The following is a 21367-nucleotide window of genomic DNA, read 5'->3' as shown; positions in this document are numbered from 1 at the left end:
TGGTCTGACTAAATCTAGCAACGTTGTGACAGTTTTGTTGATAAAATCCTTTACAAACGGATATAAACACTAGTTTTCTAATGATGCTAGCCTTATATTGTTCACATTCAAGCTACAGTAGACAGACCTCACTTTGAGCCTGGTGTAAAACAGAACACAAAAGGATTGATTCAGAGTGATGCTCTGGTCTAAAACCTCTCCCAAGGAGGTGATGTTTTTAGAGGCATTAGTGTGCATGTGTGTTTCCTACAAGGTCAGTAGATCAATCTGAGGGTTAAAGTGACAATAATGATATATATGGAGGTATTTAAAACTATGTTTCTTACTGCCATCATTTGTATTGTCAGTATATGGGCATGTGTGTGCATTGAGTTCTTCTTCAAGATAAAATAATGTTGAAACTTAATAATGATAATAATGTATTTTATCTTTAAAAGTATGCTTTAAATTTTACTGCCTTTGTTTGTATTGACAACATTTGGGAAATAATACTGGTATATGGGGATAAAATTTTTTAAATACAACATTATAGTTTGCATCCAAATATCATCTGAAATTTGAAAAATTATTCTCAAAATTATATCAAGTGTGTTAAAAGGATTTTAACAAGGGAGGTGTCCAAAAGTACTTCTAGAAAACAAAATGAATATATACAACATACAGTACTACTCTCTTGAAAAGTAAATACTGCCCAGGTTTGGACTCTCGGAGTGCTTCTTATTAGTTTAGTCTTCATTGTGAGTCCCTTGTGGTTTAGTCAGTCTAGCTATCAGGCTAGCTGACCTTTTGGCTGGTGGGTGGTGTTTCTGGTCCACATCCTGTGACTTTTTGTGTTTGATTTTCCTGCTTTAACATCTTGCCGGTTTTTTCATGCTCAATTTAAGGTTATATGCCCAGATTCAAGCTTTAATTACACTCGTATCTATACAGTATACTATTATCCATATTCTGACTGCAAATGTTGTAGCCAAACAGCTATTAAAGTTGTAAGCAGCTCCTTTTAACCATGCCTTCAACAACAGGGAAGGGAAGACCAATTAATACAAGAATGCTGAAAACAAGCATCATCAATCTGGGATTTCTTCATTCATTTTAAGCTTTTTTTAAGCATGATCGTGATTATTACAATGTTAACCTGCAGCCCTAACTGTAAGTATCCCTCAGTAATATAAATAAGAAGCCTGTCTTATTTGATGTTTGGATTCAGTAAAAAAAACAAACATAATCTAGATCTGGCTTCCGCCATGTTAAAGTTCACAGATGGTGAACCAGAATATTGAAATGCTTGAAAGAAAGTGCTGCTCCACCCATCCATACAGGCCGGCTGCTCTCAAATAGTCATGCTCTATTCATCTCCTCTGTCCCATCCTACCAAACCCTTCTTCTAACCTTCCAGCATTAAAATCTCTAACTCTTGTAGATACACTTTGAGTTTGGCATTTCTATCTACTATCACTCCCTTCTTCTCTATGAGCTGCCAGTAAGTCTTGACCCTTGGTTGTGAACTTTGACTGTTGGACTTTTTGACCCCCTGAGAGCTTATGTAGGTTAATGCATTGGACGATTTGAAAATACATAAAAATATACATAGAGTATTGGTACCTTACAATCAGTAATTTCAAAATAGTATCACTCACATATTTACACTCAGACATGCTTTTGGGGGTTATAAAGCTCTTATGTCAGTCGGCATGGCCCGCTTTTATCCTTACATCTCATGGCCAGGATTTGATCCTATGATCCCCTGACCCCAACCTCAGATCCCACAGTTGAAGTGGTGAGCGAGATGGAGGACCTTCGGGTGGTTGAAAACCAGCCGGCTGAGTTCATCTGCCAGTACTCAAGACCAGTGAAGGCTCAGTGGAAGAAAGATGGGCAGCCTTTGCAGCCTGATGGCCGAAGGGTGGTAGTGGAGCAGGACTGGAATGTGGCTCGCTTGTACATTAGCCATGTGTCTGCTGAGGACAGGGGCACATACTCCTGTGAGGCAGAGGGGACCTGCGTGGTCGCTTCACTTCATGTGGAAGGTGAGCTTCCCTCCACATGGAAAAAGCACCAGGCTTTAGGGGATCTTCTCTGCTTCTTCCCAGAAAAACGTCTTTGGAAAAAAAACCCCAAAACAGGCCTTTTACTCATCATCACAGCATTTTTGCTCTTGGTTGACAAAGGCTTAACTATTTTACTTTTGTCTTTGAGAACTGCAGTCCTTTTATAATCTATTATAATTAAGTTACCATGGTTTCTTGCTTTCTACAGCCAAACCCATTACCATTGTTCAGGGCCTGGAGAATGTGGACACTTTTGATGGAGGCGAAGCGCTCTTTGAGTGTGCCCTGTCTCGTCCTGAGAGCAAAAACTGCCAGTGGCTCCTTGATGGTAAACCACTGAAAGAATCCCCGAATGCTGAGGTTGTATCATTTGAGAGCGGTCGTCGCCATCTGCTCCTGCTGAAAGAGCTGCGCGTCAAAGACAGTTGCACGGTGACTTTCAGAGCTGGCGCAGCGTCCACATCTGCCCAGCTCACTGTTAAAGGTAAGTCATCAAAATGAAGACTGTACAACAGTGAAGCTGTAGTAATATTATGATCTTGACTTTAGTCAGCTGTGAATTACGACTTTTTTGTGGATTTTTCCCATGTAAGGTTGGCAGTTGGCCATTGTGAAGGGTTTGGAGGACAGAGTGGCTGCAGTGGGGGAGAAAGTCGAGTTCTGTGTTGAGCTCACGGAGGTGGTCCCTACGACAGAAGTGGTCTGGTATGCTAATGGAGTTGAGCTGAAGCCCAGTGACCTCTGGGCTATGAGGGCCGATGGTCGGTCTTACCGCCTTGTCCTGAGACAGGCGCCTCTTTTGCCCCAGCAGGAAATTACATTTGCTGCCAGAGATGCTATCTCTCTGGCCAAGCTCACCATCATCAGTAAGTGTTTAATGTCTATGTCTATGTCTATGAAAAGATTAACAAATATCCCTTTAAACCTGTATATAGAGTTTACTCCAATTTTTTGTAATTCTGAGTTTCAACCAGGGAGCGCAGAACCAGAATTAAAATTTTGGACAATTCAGGGTATAGTAGGAAGCTAAGGTAATAAAAATCTTTTGAAGAAGTATTGAGCAGGTATGGCATACCATCAAAGCTTCTTCTTAATACCTCCAACTGTGAAGTTTTATATTAGCTAGGCAGTTCAGTAGTAGTTTGAAGCTCTCTTCTTTATCCACACTCACAAAGGGGAGGTCTTGCTCCTCCCCTTTGTGAGTGTGGACGCTTCATCTCTTTGCTCTTGAATGCTTTGCTTCTTATATTGATTTTTATTGATTTTTATGCTGATTTTTTCCCTTTTTTCCGTGTGAGCTTACCTGCGATAACTTCTGGACACTTGTAGATCATTAGGACTAGAGTGTTCTTAACAGAAACAGCAACATTTTATGGTTACCTTGTCCTCAGCGCTCCGTGTGTCTGTGGCCTAGACACAGCTGAAGCCTGATTACAGCGTCTGAGCACCGAGCAGCCTCAATAGCCTGGAAAGGTGCTAACCGCTAGGCTAACTAGCAACAAGATGCCTTCCCTCTCCACAGATGACTACCACAGCCTCCTGCAGAAGATTGCAGTACTGGAGACAAAAATTCATCGCTTAGAAGTAAACGTGGAGGTAAATGGACTGTGTGGAAATGAAACAACCTTGCCTTTGATTCAAAACAATGGCGATGAGCAAGCTAGTACACAGCTAAGGAGCACAGATAACATGACCAAGAAAGTAGACTCTGTGCATTATTATAAATCCTCAAGTGATAATCCCCCCTTAGACTGTCTTGGTGCAAAACCAAGACATAAATCATGTCTCCTGGAAGGGGGAGGACGTATCACAGGCAGGGCACAGCGAGCTGAAATCTCTGAAACCGACTGGCCTTCACTTCCTACGAGACAGAGAAGCTCTTCTACCCCTGTATACGGGAGGAAACAGGACTGGACAACCGTGAATAGGAAGGTTAACAACAAACCTCCAAAACAACTGAATGTGAAACTGCAGAACAGATTTGCTCCACTATCAAAGGACCCTGGATCTATATCGGACAACCATCCATCTAAAAGCAGCGAAATAAGGTCTGAAAATCTGTTGAAAAGTGAAAGGCCACAGGGAAAGCTAAAGGCTAGGCCTGAAACTCTGATTGTGGGTGACTCTGCCGTAAAGGATGTACAAAGGATGTGCGGTAAGAACACTAAAGTCCTCTGCTTTCCTAACGATATGGTCAACAACCTGAAGGAGAGAATTCTTCAAATTGCAGATGAATATCCAACTGTGACAAACATTGTTCTGCATACAGGGTCAAACGATGTGTCCAAACAACAGTCGGAGGTTCTGAAACGGGACTTTACTGGATTATTAAATACTGTAAACTCTCTGAATGCAGCTGTATTCATCAGTGGACCTGTACCGCCGGTCAGAGGAGGAGACGAGAGATTCAGCAGGTTGTTTACACTGAATAAATGGCTTATATCAGCATGTGCTGACCACTCAGTGCATTTTATCGACAACTTTAATATTTTTTGGGAACGCAGGCATCTGTTCAAAGCAAATGGATTTAATTTTAACAAGTCAGGGGTGAAACTGTTCACCTCCAACTTGTTTTATTCCATACGTCATCCATCCGTGCTTGGTGCCAAGGCTGAGATAAACGAGGAGTTATCTCATAAAGAGGAACAAACAGTACTCCAAGAACAGACAAAGCCCAGCAGAAACCTTGAGGAGGAGCTCCATTTGCCCCCACCCGGGAAGAGCCTCAGAAAGGAGAGACATCCATGGCATCTGAGGAAGAGCCTCAGAAAGGAGAGACATCTAAGGCAAGAAGAGGGGTCCCTATTTGCCTCCAACTCTCTCAACAACACCAACGACCAGGACAAGGGACCACGACCTTCCCCAGTCCCCCAAACCCCTGACAGGCCATCACCCTCCTCCCCCTCCCTTTCTCCCTCCTCCCCACACCTGAAATTCACTGAGGAGATGATGGAGCGGGTCAATGCTGGGCTCAGATCTACCCCCCGTCCCAATCCCTTTTTGTCCCCCATGTGTTTCCAGAATCACTAAAAACTGCTGTAATCAAACCTATACTGAAAAAGGACAATCTTGACAAGACACAAATGAACAACTACAGGCCGATCTCAAATCTCCCGTTTTTAAGTAAGATCATTGAAAAAGCAGTTTCTCAACAGCTCAGTTACTTCTTAAAACAGAATAATTGCTACGATGCCTTCCAGTCAGGTTTTAGACAGAACCACAGCACTGAAACCGCTCTGACCAAAGTGTTTAATGACATATGTCTGAATACAGACAGTGGAAAAATGTCAGTCCTAGTTTTACTGGATCTCAGTGCAGCATTTGATACAGTTGACCACAACATATTACTCAAACGACTGGAGAACTGGACAGGTCTTTCAGGAACTGTACTAAACTGGTTCAAAACATACGTAGAAAACAGGAAATACTTTGTATCAATAGGTAACTTCACATCCGAGCAGACAAGTATCACATGTGGAGTTCCCCAAGGTTCCATCTTGGGACCCCTTCTGTTTAACATCTACATGCTCCCACTGGCACAGATTATAAACAACAACAAAATAAACTATCACAGCTATGCAGATGACACACAAATATATATCACAATGTCACCAGGAGACCGAGGCCCTGTACAGGCTCTTGGTAAATGCATTGAGGAAATCAATGACTGGTTGTGCCACAATTTTCTCCAGCTAAACAAAAACAAAACTGAGGTAATAGTCTTTGGCGCCAAAGAAAAACGATTACAGGTCACCAGAGAACTTCAATCTATACATCTAAAAACCACAAACCAGGCGAGAAATTTGGGTGTAGTGATGGATGCAGACCTAAACTTAGAAAAACACATTAAGACAATAACAAAGTCAGCTTACTATCACCTCAAGAATATATCAAGGATAAAAGATCTGATGTCTCAACAGGACCTGGAAAAACTAGTCCATGCATTCATCTTTAGTAGGCTTGATTACTGTAACAGCATCTTTACAGGTCTACCTAAAAAATCAGTCAGACAACTACAGCTCATTCAGAACTCTGCTGCTCGAGTCCTCACTAAGACCAAAAAAGTGGACCACATCAGTCCAGCTCTGAGGTCCTTACACTGGCTGCCTGTCCGTCAGAGGATAGACTTTAAAGTTCTGATGCTGGCCTATAAAGCTCTGAATGGTTTAGGACCAAAATACATCAATGACCTCCTGACCCAGTATGAACCATCCAGATCCCTCAGGTCATCTGGATCCGGTCTTTTATCAGTTCCCAGAGTCAGAACCAGACACGGAGAAGCTGCATTCAGCTTTTATGCTCCTTATATCTGGAACAAACTCCCAGAAAGCCTCAGATCAGCTGAAACACTCAGTTTATTTAAATCCAGGTTGAAGACTCACCTGTTCTCAGCTGCATTTGAATAAAGCACCAAATCCACACTTTAAGCTTAAATTTCAAAACTTACATTTTAACTACTGATTTTATCTACTGTTCTGATTTTATCTGTTTTGATCTTATATACTGTTGTTTGTTTGTTTGTTTGTTTGTTAATTAGTTAGTTAGTTTATTTGCTTGTTTTAATCAATTTTAAATCATGCTTTTTATTTGTTCTTGTTTCTAATGTCTCTGTAAAGCACTTTGAATCACCTTGTTGTTGAATTGTGCTATACAAATAAACTTGCCTTGCCTTGCCTTGCCTTGCCTTGCCTTTATCCACCACTGAAGATTTCACTTTGAAATTTGTACAGTCTAGTGGCCTGGTGTCCGTCTTCAACAACATGTTTGCTAGTAGGTACAACGTGTCATTTCATAACATACTACATGCCACTAGTATGGAGAACAGATTTCAAATATTATGTAAACAAGAAACAATGGTCAGAAGTGTGGTCTTAAGTTCCAACACAAACTAAAGCAATATAAATGGATAAATAGGCAATGCATTGCTCCAACAAGGCTGTGTTAACGCTAATACTTTCAACATTTGCATTAAATGTAAGAATCTTTGTTCCCACTTTATGTGGGAATGCCCTCTGATTCAATCTTTTTGAAAAAGGCTGCTGGAAATATGTAACCAAATTTCTGAGTAATAGATTCCTCTTAATTGTAATTTATGCTTAGTAAATATTTATCCCAGATGGTGCTGTGATCTCTAAGAATATCAGGTCCTTACTTAACTTCTGCTTTTTGGAAGCCAAACAGTACAGAGCTTTCTCTTTGAAGAAGCAGCAAACCTGTGCAAATTTACAGCGGCCTAAGACATTCTTTAGAAAAGATAAGCTATCTAACAAAAACATGGAAAGTTCTGGAGCATTTGGAACACCTTCCATATAACTTTCATAACAGATTAACACTGTAGAGTATTTGGTTTTTAATTAGTGTTCATAAATATATCCAATGGCGGTTTTTCTTTTTCCCTTCCCCATAGCTGTGCCTGATCCTCCAGAGGATCCGGAGGTCCTCAGTAAGACAAAAAAGTCTGTTACCCTCTCTTGGTTCACACCTTTGCATGATGGAGGAAGTCCCATTCTGGGCTACAGAGTGGAGATCCGAATGGTAGACAGTGCCCTCTGGCTTCCATGTCATTCTGAGCCTGTGCGTAACACCGAATTTGTGGTTGAAAATCTCAGTCCAGGCAGTGCCTACAGGTTTAGAGTGGCAGCCATCAACAGAGCAGGGATAGGGGAGCCTGTTGAGCTGCCTCAGACTGTTCAGCTTGGTGAGTGAATGTACGCTTCACTTAACACAAGTAGCTGCTTTTTTCTGTGATGTTGTGTTTATAATTGCAATTGCAGTTCATGTTTTATGTCACATGGTGATATGAGATCAAGCTTTATGCAACTGCAACATTCTAGCCAAAGATGTAATGCTAGAAACCAAGGAATTTTGATATTTTATAAACTTTAATATCATTTGTTTTTCTTCTCTTCTTGAAACACAGAAGCACCTCCTCTGCCACCGATTACTCCAGGTAGGTCACTGTACGCTGTATATGTGGTACTTTTTGTATTTCTCCACAAGCTCTGCTGTAGCCCTAATGTAGCCCTGCACATAAATGTTAAACGTAAGGATTAAGCACCAATTAAAGAGGGTGTGGTGCTGTATGGACCATAACTGTAACTCCATTGTGGTCATATGTGTAGATGCAAAACAGGAAGTAACTGAGGCACTGGGACAGCCCAGTCTTCCTCCTGAGGCTGCTGAAGAAGGTGATCTCCATGAACTTTGGGAAGCATCAGCCAAGAAACGACGCATGAGTCGGGAGCCAACTCTGGACTCCATCTCTGAACAACCAGAGGAGGATGGCAAAAGGGGTCAGAGCAAATTAGACCAGAATCAGCTTCCACAATCTGAGAAAGTGGAAGTCAAATCAACAGAGAAGGAGCAGGCCATTGTGTCAAAGAAGCAGACAGAAGCCAGCCTGTGCACCAGCTCTGAGGACGAGTCTGTTTCTGGGCGTTCGACGCTTGTTTCCTACCTCAAAAAGAGCAGCAAGACTACTGAGACAGTGACAAAGGAAGCAGATACTCTAGCTACTGAGAGGTTCTTCGCACATTTCCAAATGTCAGAGCAGAAAACTGTGCAGCAGACAGAAGTGAAAACAACTGTAGTTCAGCAAACCCAAGAAAAACACGTGTCTACAGAGGAAACTAGCATCATGGAGATCGGTAAAGAGGATGACCCTGAGCTCAGAGAAGCTGCTGTTAAGATTCAAGCTGCCTTCAAGGGCTACAAGGCCCGCAAGGACATGCGTCCTGTTTTTAAAGAAGTCTTCAAAGACCAGACTAAAGAACCTAATGGCACCATACATCTGGAATGTGTGACAGAAGGTAAACCTGATAAGGTCCGCTGGCTGAAAGATGGAGAACCACTGACGGATGGCAAGCATCATCATATTGATATCTATAATGATGGCACCTGCTCACTGGTCATTACTGCAATCACCACCAAGGACACTGGAGTTTACACATGTGAAGCCACTAACAAGTTTGGGGTAGCTTCTCACAGTGGTAAGGTGACTGTGGGAACGGTAAGAGAATCATCGGGCCGACGGCCGCTTACTGTAGGTTACAGTGCTGACAGTGAGCCTGAGAGCTCCTCCGGAAGTGAGATGGATGAGTCGCTGAGACAGGCAAGCAGACGCCTCCGGCGCCTGTTGCGCACGCGTCTCCCACCAGATGTTGAGGAAGAACCATTTGTCAGTGCAGATGAAGGAGACTTGCGAGCCCCAGACCCACAATCTTACCGTGAAGATGACAATTATATCTACATTCGTTTTGATTCACGGACAGAAGCTGAAGTTGCCTCTATGAGATTTCAGGAGATGTTTACAGTCCATGGGGTTCCTGTGGAGACCACAATCTTACCTGCAGGACCTCACAAAGTGGAGCTGCGAATTAAAAAGATGAGCTACATACAAGATGGTACACAGACGCCCACACAAGATAGACAGCCTCCTGCTTTCATGACTGGAGCTCCAGGTAAGAAGCAGCTTGCTCTCTGTTAATTATAACTTTCTTTATTCTTACACACATTTTGTCTGGTTAGTAATGCACCAAGTTCAATACACCAAGAACAATTTCTATGTAAGGGGTGGGATTTTTATATTTGCTTTCCGTTTGCTCTTGTTGCCAGCTGCACCGGTCTTCTTAACCGAGCTACAAAGTCAGGATGTTCCAGACGGTTATCCAGTCAGCTTTGACTGTGTTGTGATTGGCAAGCCACCTCCCACTGTTCGCTGGTATAAGGATGGCAAGCTGCTGGAGGAGAACGACCATTACATGATCAATGAAGACCAGGAGGGCTGCCACCAACTTATCATCACCACTGTGTTGCCTACTGATATGGGGGTCTATCGCTGCACAGCTGAAAACAGCAGTGGCATTGCATCTACTAAAGCTGAACTCAGGGTTGACAGTAAGTGAACAGATGATACAAGAAACACACGTTTGCTTTTTAAATACCTGTCCTGGGATAATTGACTAGGCAAACTGTACAGCATCTGTACATCTTTAATGACTTAAAAAATGAGAATTTGGTGCACAAATTTGAATTTATTTTGGACACCAAATTCTTGTTTTTTGAAGTCATTGAGATGTATGCTGTACATCATTCCACCCTGGAAAAAGAACAGTTCAAAGAAAGCATGAAATGTGGCGACTGTGGTTCAGAGGGTTGGGAAGCTTATCTTGTAACCAGAAGGTTTGATCCCCAGCTCTATCTCCAGCTCTATCTGTTTTGGACAAGACACAGACCTACTGCCCTACTGATGATGGCCAGAGGGGCCGATGGCGCGATATGGCAGCCTTGCTTCTGTCAGTCTGCTACAGCTGTAGCTTGCCTCCACCAGTGTGTGAATGTGAGAGTGGAATTGTAAAGCGCTTTGAGGGTCTCGAAAAGGCTATATAAATGCAATCCATTATTATTGTTATTATTAAAAGGGCAAAATTACTACAATATTCATGCCCGTAAATGTATGCAAACGTCTGTATAGCTTGTTTTTTTAAAACAGAAGAGAACTTCAGACAAAGTCAGAGCAAAACTAGCATGCAGAATATGTGAGATGGACCTTGAGCCTCCCCTAATATAAAGGCAGGTTTCTCACCCTGCCTTTATATTAGGCAGGGGTAAAAAAACAACAAAAACAAACCCACAAAACCTACAGCTATACAGATGTAGCATTTAACTGAAGCATGAAGCTAATTTCCGAACCATAAATCAACATCTTAGAAAAGCAGAGTCCCTTTACACCTTAAGCATTGTATAAAACTATAATAAAATTCCTCCATCAGTGTCTTGCAGCTCAGATTATGACACTGCTGCTGATGCCACTGAGACGTCTTCTTACGTCAGTGCCAAAGGATACATGTCCAGGTAAATTTATTTATGTTTATTTATTTATTTATATGAACTAAACCTTTATATTGAGGCCTTCACATACAGTTATAGATATACTGGAGCTGCTGTGCTTTACTCTCCTCCAACAGGGAAACTGAGACCTTTGAGTCTGTAGCTGAAGATGATCAGCTACCGCAGGTTGTGGAGGAGCTTCATGATGTTCACGTCTGTCCAGGTTCACCTATTGCAAAGATGCAGCTTAAAGTAAAGGGTAAAGTAAAGATTTGTTAATCCATCCCAGTGTTCTAAAAACATTGCATATGATTTAAGAATAATGTTTGTCAAATTTTTGTTGTTTTCCAGGTTTCCCGAAACCCAGAATATACTGGTTCAAAGATGGCCACCCTCTACGACCTTCAGAAAGAATTCATTTGTTAGCAGAGAGAGACGTTCATGGCGTGGAGATCACGGAGGTGAAAAAAGAGGATATGGGGGAGTACTCCGTCTACATCAGCAATGCAGCTGGTTCTGCTTACTCCTCTGCCCGGATGATAGTATTGAGTATGTATACACGTGCCTGAATACAAAATACAAATCTCAAATGAAACGATGAGATACACTTTATACATTTGCAACACTTTTTGCAACAGGTCCTGGGGAGATTTTACCACAAGAGAAAAAGGGTAATTTAACATTTATCCTACAAACCACAGCACAAGTATATGTACTTTCAGTAGACATGTCCATATATTCAAAATGTCACATTATACACTTTATTTTCACAGACCCTAAAGAGCCCCTGGTGCCACCCCGCTTTATTGAAAGGTTCAGCAATAGGAAGGTGAAACAAGGAACAAGCATCACTCTGTCTGTGAAAGTAGAAGGTGCGTTACTACACTTTTCTAGATAAGAAGAAAGTCTAGATTTTGGGCTCTATCTGCCACGCATCATTATTACAAAGTCTCCATAATCACCCTTCTTCTCTCTTAGGATCTCCTACTCCCATGGTCAACTGGCTAAAGGAGGAATCTTTGGAGGATGTCCTGTGGATCAAGCCTGACACTAAAGGATACAAAATAGCAAGCTCTGGGCGCCACCACAGTCTCATCTTGATGGACGTGGGCACAGAGTACACTGGTGCCTACACCTGCATTGCAACAAATAAAGCTGGACAGTCCATCTGCACTGCTCACTTGGAGGTGGATGAGAGTAAGGAGAATAACGTCATCAAGACACTTTATTTTGAAATGACAGGTTAAATGAGTGTCTTCTTATATCAGAAACACTTAGCAGAGCACTTTTCAAACCACCCTTCTGCTTTTTTTCTCCCTCCTCTCTAGCTCCTCAGCCCAAGAAAGAGACAGTGGCTTCAGAGTAAGTTATTTCTGAAACCTTTTGATTGCCTTGCACATAAAAAGATGTCTGTAGTAAGTACATTTAATATAAATGTAAATACATGACAAATTTTAATACTGAAATCCGCTCAGGGTTCTTGGGATTACAGTTAGTCCTCCACAGGAAGATACTAGCAAAGGAAAAGGTAAGACGTACTAGCTAATCATCAGGCCCAGTAATGTTTATTTTTGATAAGATATATAAATGAATAAAAATAAATGTTAAGATATTTATGGTGTTCTTTACTTTTTGCCAACCCTTAAGAGGGCAAAATGCCTTTCCTAGGTGAAGTAGGTTCAGAGGAATTCCTCATGAAACTCACCTCTCAGATCACTGAAATGGTATCAGCCAAGATCACCCAAGGTAAGTGGACCATTATAGCTCTGCATTAAATATTCAGAGACTAATGAGTTCATCGTACTTTATAAAATACAAACCTTTATGTCCATAAGGCATTTCAGAACTGGTCTATTCCGGCTTCAAGTCTGGTTTAAACCAAGATAAATGAATGATTATGCTAGCATTGGACTTTAGCTCCTTCTCAACAAGTCTCATAAACAGTTTAGATTAAAAAGAAAAAACCCAAAAGGTTTCACCTCAAGAGAACATACATTCTCAGGAGAACAAACATTAAATTATATGACTTGAACGATCACAACACCTTCAATCTCTTAAATTACCTTGTGTCTGTAGTTGTACTAAAAATGTGCAGGTTAACTATCCATATTCCCTCTGCAGTGACTGCATTTGGTAGTTACTAATGCTGAAGACTGAAGTATGGATCATAGATTATGTTGCATACAGTGCTTCTGTTGCATTGCTCTGTTATTTTCTTGTCAGGTTTGGTTGAATTCTTTGAATTCATTCTGGCTGTTTAAGAAATGTTTAATCTGAATGCTTTAATGCTTAAATACTGAACTGGCTATCACTTTCCTTTGTTTCTGAACACCAAACCTGACCGAGGAATGTTTCTTAGTGCCATGTTAGTGCTTATCTAGTGCACGCTTTAGTTTATTTATGCATTTATGACATAAAATCTCCCATTCCTTCATACAGACATCATTTCCTAACCACCTTTACACCCATTAGTTTATCACTCCCACTAAATAAATACTCATTAAATGATTAATTTGTTATTCAGACAGTTTACAGAATCATGAAGTGCTCCAGTGGATGAAATCTTGGCCCAAATCTGCCAGTATGTATCCCAAGTGCATCAGCATCACAGATACTCTGCAGTTTTCCACTGAAATATTTTCTATCTATTAATAATGACTTTATAAAACAGTTTTCCTTACATTTCCTTTTACATACAAGAAATATTTAGTTATACATACAACAACTCTATTTCAGTGTCAGCTTAATAACAGCTAAGCCATCCCCTTTTATTTCTATTAGTGCCCTCTATATCTCCTTACTCATCCTCAATGAGTTTCCTCATCCTTTCTCTTGTTACTAAAATAGTTTTTGCAATAACCTATGAAGCTTCTGTATAAGTGGAATACATGCTCACCAAGCAGACATGTATGTGGAGAGCTGAGATAGAAGTGAAGCTGCCTGTTGTCATGATACTAATACAGTAATACATGTTAGAGCATTAGAATGATTAACCACTGTGGATTTCTCCCCTCTGTTTTTGCATCGTAAAAACTATGTCGTTACTTCAGTATACAGAAAAATTCAAATTGACCAGGTAAATACAACACTGGTACACGCTAGCACACAGTTATGGTTTTAAATATATATTTAAGCTGATGGACCTGAGTGAGTGTGGGTACTAATATCTACTGCATAGGTTTAAAGGACAGATTATACTAATTGGACATTTCCGTGCGACTGACCCGTCCTCTTTTGACTTCCTCCTTACTGCTCCAGCTTCATTACGCGTACCAGGTGGTGACAGTGATGATGAGACCAAGACACCTTCTCCATCACCTCATCACGGTCGCTCCCGTCCTCCCTCCCTCATTGCTGACTCCTCCTCTGAGTCTGATGAAGGAGACGCCAGGGGAGAGGTGAGATACAAAAAAATTTCCATTAAGTTCATAATGTTCATAAATTTTTGGCCTTTATATCAGAATTTCATCGATTAAATTCTGACACACCATGGCAGGATACTATATAAAACAAGGAAATGAAAGTTTTAATGGTGCAGTTTATTTGAAGAAATAAAGGGAAATTCAATTAAGTTTTTTTTTTATACATAGACAGGTGTGAATGGTTATCTGTCTCTGTGTGTTAGCCTTGGGGCAGATTGGTATTCTGTCTCTCACCCTCTGACAGCTGGGATAGCTTCCAGTCCCCCTGCAATCCTGTTATTAATACACACACATATATATATATTTTTTTATAGATGTTTGATATCTATGTAGCAACAGCTGATTACAACCCCATCGTGGCGAGCAAAGATTCCATCTCTCTAAAAGAGGGACAGTATGTTGAGGTTTTGGACTCGGCTCACCCGCTCAAGTGGTTAGTTCGGACCAAACCCACCAAAACGACACCATCCCGCCAAGGCTGGGTCTCACCGGCCTACCTGGACAAAAAACTCAAAGTATGTCTCAAGACAATTGCTTCCAGCTCGCCACTGCATGTTGCACGCATTGGGTAATATTTTTTTTAAAAAAATTAAAATTTCTATTACAGCTGTCTGCTGATGCTGGCGATCTTCCAGAAACAAGTGTGGAAGAGGTGTCTGAAGGAGAATACAAGAGAAAATTATTGTAAGTGAAGCATGTTTGTCGTGACAAAGCAAACCAACCAAAGAACCATAACAAACTATTAATTCGTGCTTCTAGCCAACTGATCCAGGAACTGATAAACGGAGAATCAGAGTTTGTCAAGGAGGTGGAATTCTTCACCTCCCATCACCTGAAGCATGCAGACAGTTCTGATGCACCGCCTGACGTCACCAGCCAGAAAGAGGCTATTTTCAGAAACATTGATGATATCAAATCCTTCCATAACAAGTGAGCTCACCTCTTAAATGTTATTTTCAGCCATTTTTTAGTATAATCAGTATGCATCATTCTTATGATTTTCTTTTTAGGGCATTCCTTCCGAAGTTGAATGACTGCGACACTGATGATGACATAGCCATGTGTTTCCTGAAGAACAAGGAGGGCTTTGAGAAGTACCTTCAGTATCTTGTAGGTCATAGTCAGGCTGAATCTGCCATCAGTGACAAGACTGTGCACAGCTTCTTTAAGGTAACAGCAGAATTGTTATTGCTATACTATGAATTACAAATGTGCCAACTGTTAAAATCTTTTTTTTTAAACTCCAAAAAACAGGAATATACTGACACAGCACAGGCTAATTCAGACCCTGCAGATCCACCAGTAAGAAGCATAAATGCCTATCTCCAACAGCCACTGGAGAGGATTCAGAAGTACAAGGCCTTCCTGAAGGTAATAGAGTGCATGCATACAATCATCTTAGAGTCAGTTATTTACTTTTCAGTCATTTGCTTTTAGAGCCTTTAAATTATGTACACGATCAGTGTAACTTCAGTTTTGTTGAAATTTCTGCTGCAACATCTTCAGGAGCTCATTCGAAACAAAGCAAGAAATGGTCAGAACTGCTGCCTGCTGGAAGAAGCTTTTGCAATGGTGTCTGCACTCCCTCAGCGTTCTGAGAATACCCACCATGTCTCCATGATTGAGAACTATCCTGCCACCCTCGAAGTTCTTGGAGAACCAATTAGACAGGTACCACGTAGCTGCCGACTGTGCAGGGTCTTGATTACACATAAGCATTTGACTGTCTGCATATGCTTACTCTCTCCCACCAGGGGCCTTTCCAAGTGTGGGAGGGTGCTCCTGGAATTAGAACGTCCTCTAGAGGTCACCACCGTCACGTCTTCCTCTTTAAGAACTACTGCATTATCTGCAAGCCCAAGAGAGACAGCAACACTGATACACAAGCATATATTTTCAAGAACATGATGAAGGTAAGTGTTTTTAACATAATCTAGTTTCATCTTTTCTTTCATGGTCAGCGGCCTAAATGATGTTTGTTGGTTTCTTTATCTTGTTTCAGCTGAATAACATTGATGTGAATGAGACAGTGGAGGGTGATGACCGTGCCTTTGAGATTTGGCATGAGCGCGAGGATTCTGTGAGGAAGTACACCTTACAAGCCCGAACTGTTACCATCAAGAACTCGTGGCTGAGAGACCTCAGAGAACTGCAGCAGCGATACAGCATGCCTGCATGGAGTGAGTGGGACTCCATGCAGTTTTACTTTTTTCTTTACCTCCCTATTGCTTGGAATTTCTAGCACAGCTTTTTATACCAAACTATTTTCTAGGTTCCCCTGATTTTGATGAAATTCTGGCAAACTGCACAGCAGAGCTGGGCCAGACTGTTAAGCTGGCTTGCAAAGTTACTGGAGTACCCAAACCTGCGGTTACCTGGTACAAGGGTGAGGCATTTCCTCTATGGTTATTAGCCATGTGGAGTGACATTCAAAGACTGTTTCATGAGTGGTTTTGTTTACTTGTTGGATGCAGGTGGACGCGCAGTGGGGGCAGATCCACATCACATCATCATCGAGGACCCTGATGGTTCCTGCACACTAATCCTGGACAATATGACTGCAGATGATTCTGGTCAGTACATGTGCTTTGCCACAAGTCCAGCTGGCAATGCCAGTACTCTGGGAAAGATCACAGTTCAGGGTAAGTGGCACATCATACCTATATATAGGATGATCCTAAGAGTATTCTTTTCTACTGCTTCATTACACTTTTCTTGTGAACAATGATGAATAGTCTAAAACATAAAACACTGTCATGTGTTTCTTTTAGTACCTCCTCGTTTTGTAAATAAAATAAGGAATGCCATCTTTGTTGCCGGTGAGGACGCTCAGTTCACCTGTGTAATACAAAGCGCCCCCAAGCCCAAAGTGAGGTATGGATACCTTCCTTATGTTTTCTTCTTTCCTTCATTTTGATTCAGTTTTGCAATTTTTTTTGAATATCAACCCCGTCCTCTAATCTTGTCTCCTCTCTGCATGTGTCCCTGTTCAAGGTGGTTCAAGGATGGCAGGCTGCTGACTGACCAGCAGAAATATCAGACCTACAGTGAGCTCCGGAGTGGCGTTCTGGTTCTGGTAATCAAAAACCTGACAGAGAGAGACCTTGGACACTATGAGTGCGAGGTTGGTCTAGACTAATTCATTTCCATTTATCTGTATTCGTTTTGTGACATTTCAGAGTGTACATAATCTCTGGGCAATCACTTAGTAAGGTTAAGACCATACAGCATTACATAGAGAGATATAACAATTTGAAAGCCCTGTTGCAAGTAACAGTAAAATAAATACATTTAAGAGGAAGAAATGTCTGGCATGAAGAGGCTCTGGGAGGGCAGTTATAATATGTGAGACAGGGAGACTCGTGAACCTCGAGTTTTGTACACTTAATGTTAAATGATTGACATAAGTACTCCAAATATATTAGGATCATTAAAACTATTAAGATCTATTTGTTCAGAATTTGGAGCTCTACAGTAAGAGGTCTCAATACAAGAAAATATCTCAGATAATTACAAAAATAACATTTCCTTTATTTTTAAGGGTCAATGAGGGGAGATTTTAATGCAGGTCATGCATTTGCCTTTGTGCCTATAAATTAGTTTCAAGATAGTTGATATTAATTAGCAGCAGTGAGTTACATTTATGACTCTAAAAATATATCTGTTGGATTTCAGTTGTCGAACCGTCTGGGCAGTGCAAAGTGTGCTGCTGACTTGGTCTTCCCCTTCGCTGTGGCTCGCTCTGGTGAGCAGGCCATCACCATTGAAGGTAGCAAGTCTGGCTTTATCCATACAGTCTTACTCTTTTCGGACGTTTTGTGGTTTTTGTTGAGCAGAAAATGCTTTGAGTGCAGCTTTAGCAATGCAAAATAACCATCATGCTTTGTCCATGTTCCTCCCACAGTTACCGAGCAGGAGACGAAAATACCAAAGAAAACCATCATCATGTAAGTACGATCAAAGTAAGATCGAATAGTTGGATGTTGAATAATCTTGGATTTTCTTAACTTAACACTACAGTATACTTTAATAAAATAATTTCTATATAATATATATTTTAGGAATCTTTAAGGGGGTTCTTTTAAGATAAAGTTCCACTGCAGTTTTGGGGTTCATGTATCTGTGTAGGTATTGCTTTTATCATTAGATAACATTGCCCATCATAGGGCATTTTGGGGCATTTTTCTGTATGTGTGTGTGTGTGTGTGTGTGTGTGTTTTTCCTCTCTGGCTCCATGTATGCATTGTGTAGTATTTATAGCCTCGATGCAAAAGGAATCTATCACAAGGATAATGAAAGGGTGGGCTGTTCTCATCAGGGTGCTGTCTACTTCAACTGTCAGCCTAATTACTGCAGCTTATTACTATCATATTATTTTTAAATCCAAGACTCCAAGCAAGGTGGGTTTTATTTACATAGGCCTAATGCACTTCTTATTCCAGTGAGGAGACTATAACCACCGTGGTGAAGAATCCTCGAATGAGAAGACACAGATCACCTGGCTTGACTCTTGCTGGTGTCCACCGCTCTGAGACTTCCACCCCCGAGCTTCCTACAGCCAGGACAAGGAGGATGCCCACTCCAAGAAAGACCACTATCCCAACTCTCTATGTTACTGATCCCCAGGGGGCGGAAGCCAGGGGAACAGAGAGCAAGCCCAGGTGGGTTGAAGTAGAAGAGGTCATCGAGTATAAGGTCAATAAGTCTCCCAGGTTGTCCAGGAGGAGAGGTATTTCGCCAGCAGGGTCTGATCGTGCAGGCACACCCTCGAGACCCAAAAGGTCTCCAGTGGAAAACCCAAATGCTAACAATTCCAACAACAAGCTTGTGGAGCAAGCACAGGCCCACCTGCAGGGAGACATCAGCAGCCAGCCGCTCTCATGGGAGGAAGAGGTGACTGATGCTGCATCTGGGTCTGCTTCTGGGGAGCCGCACGAGCTCTCTTCTGTTCTCGCTACAGCTGGAGAAGATCACGACGACCTGGATGATGAACAAACTGTAATTTTTGAACCCGATGACGAGGAGGATACATCTGCAAGAAAGCAAGAGCCTGTGTTCCTAAAACAAGGAGATCGTGTTTTAACCCTTGAGGACTTGGAGGATTACGTCCCAGAGGAAGGAGAGACTTATGGCTCCTCCCACACGCAACACGTTAACGAAAAGCCTTGTGAGATCTCTGTGCTTCAGAGAGAGATTGGCGGTTCTACAGTGGGACAGCCGGTGCTTCTCAACGTGGGCCGGCCTGATGTGGTGCCCCGGCAAAGGACTGGCTTCTTTAGTCGGTTCAGGGAGAATCTCTCCAGCAGCCTTTTCTCATCTGCTGTCCCACCGCAGGCCAGGGAGGCTCGGTCCAGGGCGGAGAGGAATGTGCCTATTCAAGTGAGCCATGCAAAGCTGGAAGTGAAGCCTTCGTACTGCTCAGAGGTGCAGAGAGTTGAGGGCAGGCAGCAGAGTTTTAAAACCAAAGTGTCAACTCAGACCTATGGTTACACATCAGTTGGCAATCCTGTCACTCTTCAAATTAGAGATGACCTTTATCAGAACCAGTGAAAAGCAAACATTTAATTTGGCATCACAAACCCTCTTAGTCTTAAATAGGGACATTCACTAAACATGAAAATACAGATCGTAACCTGAGCAACATTTACTGCATTTGACAAACCATTCCATTTTTAGCCTGCCAATCAGATAATAGTGTCATCCTTAGATATTTTCTTGACAGACTGTTAGACTCTACTGTCTCTTACAGATGAGATGGAAACTCTAGGGATATACATGTTGTGTGATGTACAATATGCATGATGGGCAGAAGCTAAGAAAGGTCTGACATTTACTGATTAAAACCTTCATATCTAATGGTGAGTTGAAGTCTTTAAATAAAATAAATGTTTTTTGGTTATACATACAGTGATTGACAAATTTATGAGACTGCCACCCCCAGTGTAAGGTTTATGTCACAGCTCCCTAAATTAACAGTACTGGTGATTACCAACAAGTTTTATGTTTCTGTGATGGTTAATCCACTGGTATACCATATTACAGTTATTTACTTGCATGATTGTTATAATTAATTTGTGACTGCAGAGAAATCTAGTGTCTATTTTTTATTGGTCTTTATTGGGTATAAAATGCATTTTTGAGAGATAACAAATTACAATGATGTTTAACAGTGTACCTACGCTGAATGATCAGCTTTACTCCCCAGTATTAACTGATCCAGATGTAATCCTTAGTCCATTGCAACATACATGAATAGGATTTATATTTTTTCAGGTTTTACTTTGGTACCATTCAGGTCATGCTATGGCACTTTGGATTCCTGGAGCTGGAAATATTGGGAGGTAATGAGATGCATGTTTCAAGTAAACAACACTGAATATAAAAGTAGTGTAAACTTGGGGACTGTTGTGTTTCAGGAGCTGTTAGTTAATCAAATTGGAGAATCACAAATCTCTACTACATTATTTTGTGGTGTTGTGAATGATTCCTTAGTGAGCAGTTTATAAACACGACATTTGCGCGAGCAAATCATTTGGTAGGTGAACAGATGCCTGTTTCCAAGTTCCTACCATCAACTGAATTTTTTACTCAACTTTTTTGGCATTTGTGTCTGCTAGTGCGGTGAAACAGCCTGTAAACTCAGGTTGTTACAGGGATATTCCTATGCAAGTGACAAATATGTAGATGAGTGACTGCATGTATTTGCTTCTCCAAGACAGATGTGTTTCTCTAGAATAACCAGTTGTCATCCTATATTTGATTGAGCGCAGATGTTTATGCAAAGTACTTCAGCTGACAAAATTTACTAACTTTTTAGTGCAATTTAAAAGTAACTAGAGTAACTTCCTAATTAAACATGTGTGGTGTTTGTGTTGATCAAAAGGTGTCTGTTAAAAGGATGATTTTATGTAATAATTTTAAATCACAAACTGATTGTACTTGCTTGTACTGTACATGTGTAGTGTTGGACAAAACATGGTTGAGTACAACGTGTTCAATTGAATAAAAGTACTGCAAATATGCCACATAATTAGCTTCTGTAGTAATTTCTTTATATAGCACAAACTC

General features: G+C 41.3%; 1 protein-coding gene across 1 annotated transcript in view; it reads left to right on the top strand.

Moving 5' to 3' along the window:
- obscnb (obscurin, cytoskeletal calmodulin and titin-interacting RhoGEF b) overlaps positions 1–21329 on the top strand; it is a 61010-nt gene extending 39681 nt beyond the window's left edge. The window contains exons 54-86 of the mRNA XM_085253509.1: positions 1761–2027; positions 2257–2532; positions 2642–2914; positions 7456–7746; positions 7969–7998; positions 8171–9508; positions 9663–9944; positions 10820–10901; positions 11015–11136; positions 11229–11426; positions 11516–11548; positions 11651–11749; positions 11856–12074; positions 12206–12239; positions 12353–12405; positions 12525–12623; positions 13402–13458; positions 14136–14275; positions 14614–14814; positions 14907–14983; positions 15059–15229; positions 15310–15469; positions 15554–15670; positions 15806–15970; positions 16054–16212; positions 16302–16479; positions 16572–16685; positions 16774–16941; positions 17071–17173; positions 17294–17423; positions 17975–18068; positions 18204–18246; positions 18742–21329. Coding sequence (XP_085109635.1) covers positions 1761–2027; positions 2257–2532; positions 2642–2914; positions 7456–7746; positions 7969–7998; positions 8171–9508; positions 9663–9944; positions 10820–10901; positions 11015–11136; positions 11229–11426; positions 11516–11548; positions 11651–11749; positions 11856–12074; positions 12206–12239; positions 12353–12405; positions 12525–12623; positions 13402–13458; positions 14136–14275; positions 14614–14814; positions 14907–14983; positions 15059–15229; positions 15310–15469; positions 15554–15670; positions 15806–15970; positions 16054–16212; positions 16302–16479; positions 16572–16685; positions 16774–16941; positions 17071–17173; positions 17294–17423; positions 17975–18068; positions 18204–18246; positions 18742–19849 — 6881 coding nt within the window. The 3' untranslated portion in view covers positions 19850–21329. The remainder of the gene's footprint in view (positions 1–1760; positions 2028–2256; positions 2533–2641; positions 2915–7455; positions 7747–7968; positions 7999–8170; positions 9509–9662; positions 9945–10819; positions 10902–11014; positions 11137–11228; positions 11427–11515; positions 11549–11650; positions 11750–11855; positions 12075–12205; positions 12240–12352; positions 12406–12524; positions 12624–13401; positions 13459–14135; positions 14276–14613; positions 14815–14906; positions 14984–15058; positions 15230–15309; positions 15470–15553; positions 15671–15805; positions 15971–16053; positions 16213–16301; positions 16480–16571; positions 16686–16773; positions 16942–17070; positions 17174–17293; positions 17424–17974; positions 18069–18203; positions 18247–18741) is intronic.
- Positions 21330–21367: the final 38 nt, after the last annotated feature.

This window comes from Mchenga conophoros, linkage group LG18 (genome assembly GCF_057382185.1).
Source record: "Mchenga conophoros isolate Kocher_MC1m ecotype Shallow Benthic linkage group LG18, M_conophoros_male_GT1.1, whole genome shotgun sequence".
NCBI lineage: Eukaryota > Metazoa > Chordata > Actinopteri > Cichliformes > Cichlidae > Mchenga > Mchenga conophoros.
Note: the sequence above shows the minus strand (reverse complement) of the source record. Positions and strands in the feature narration are given on the sequence as shown.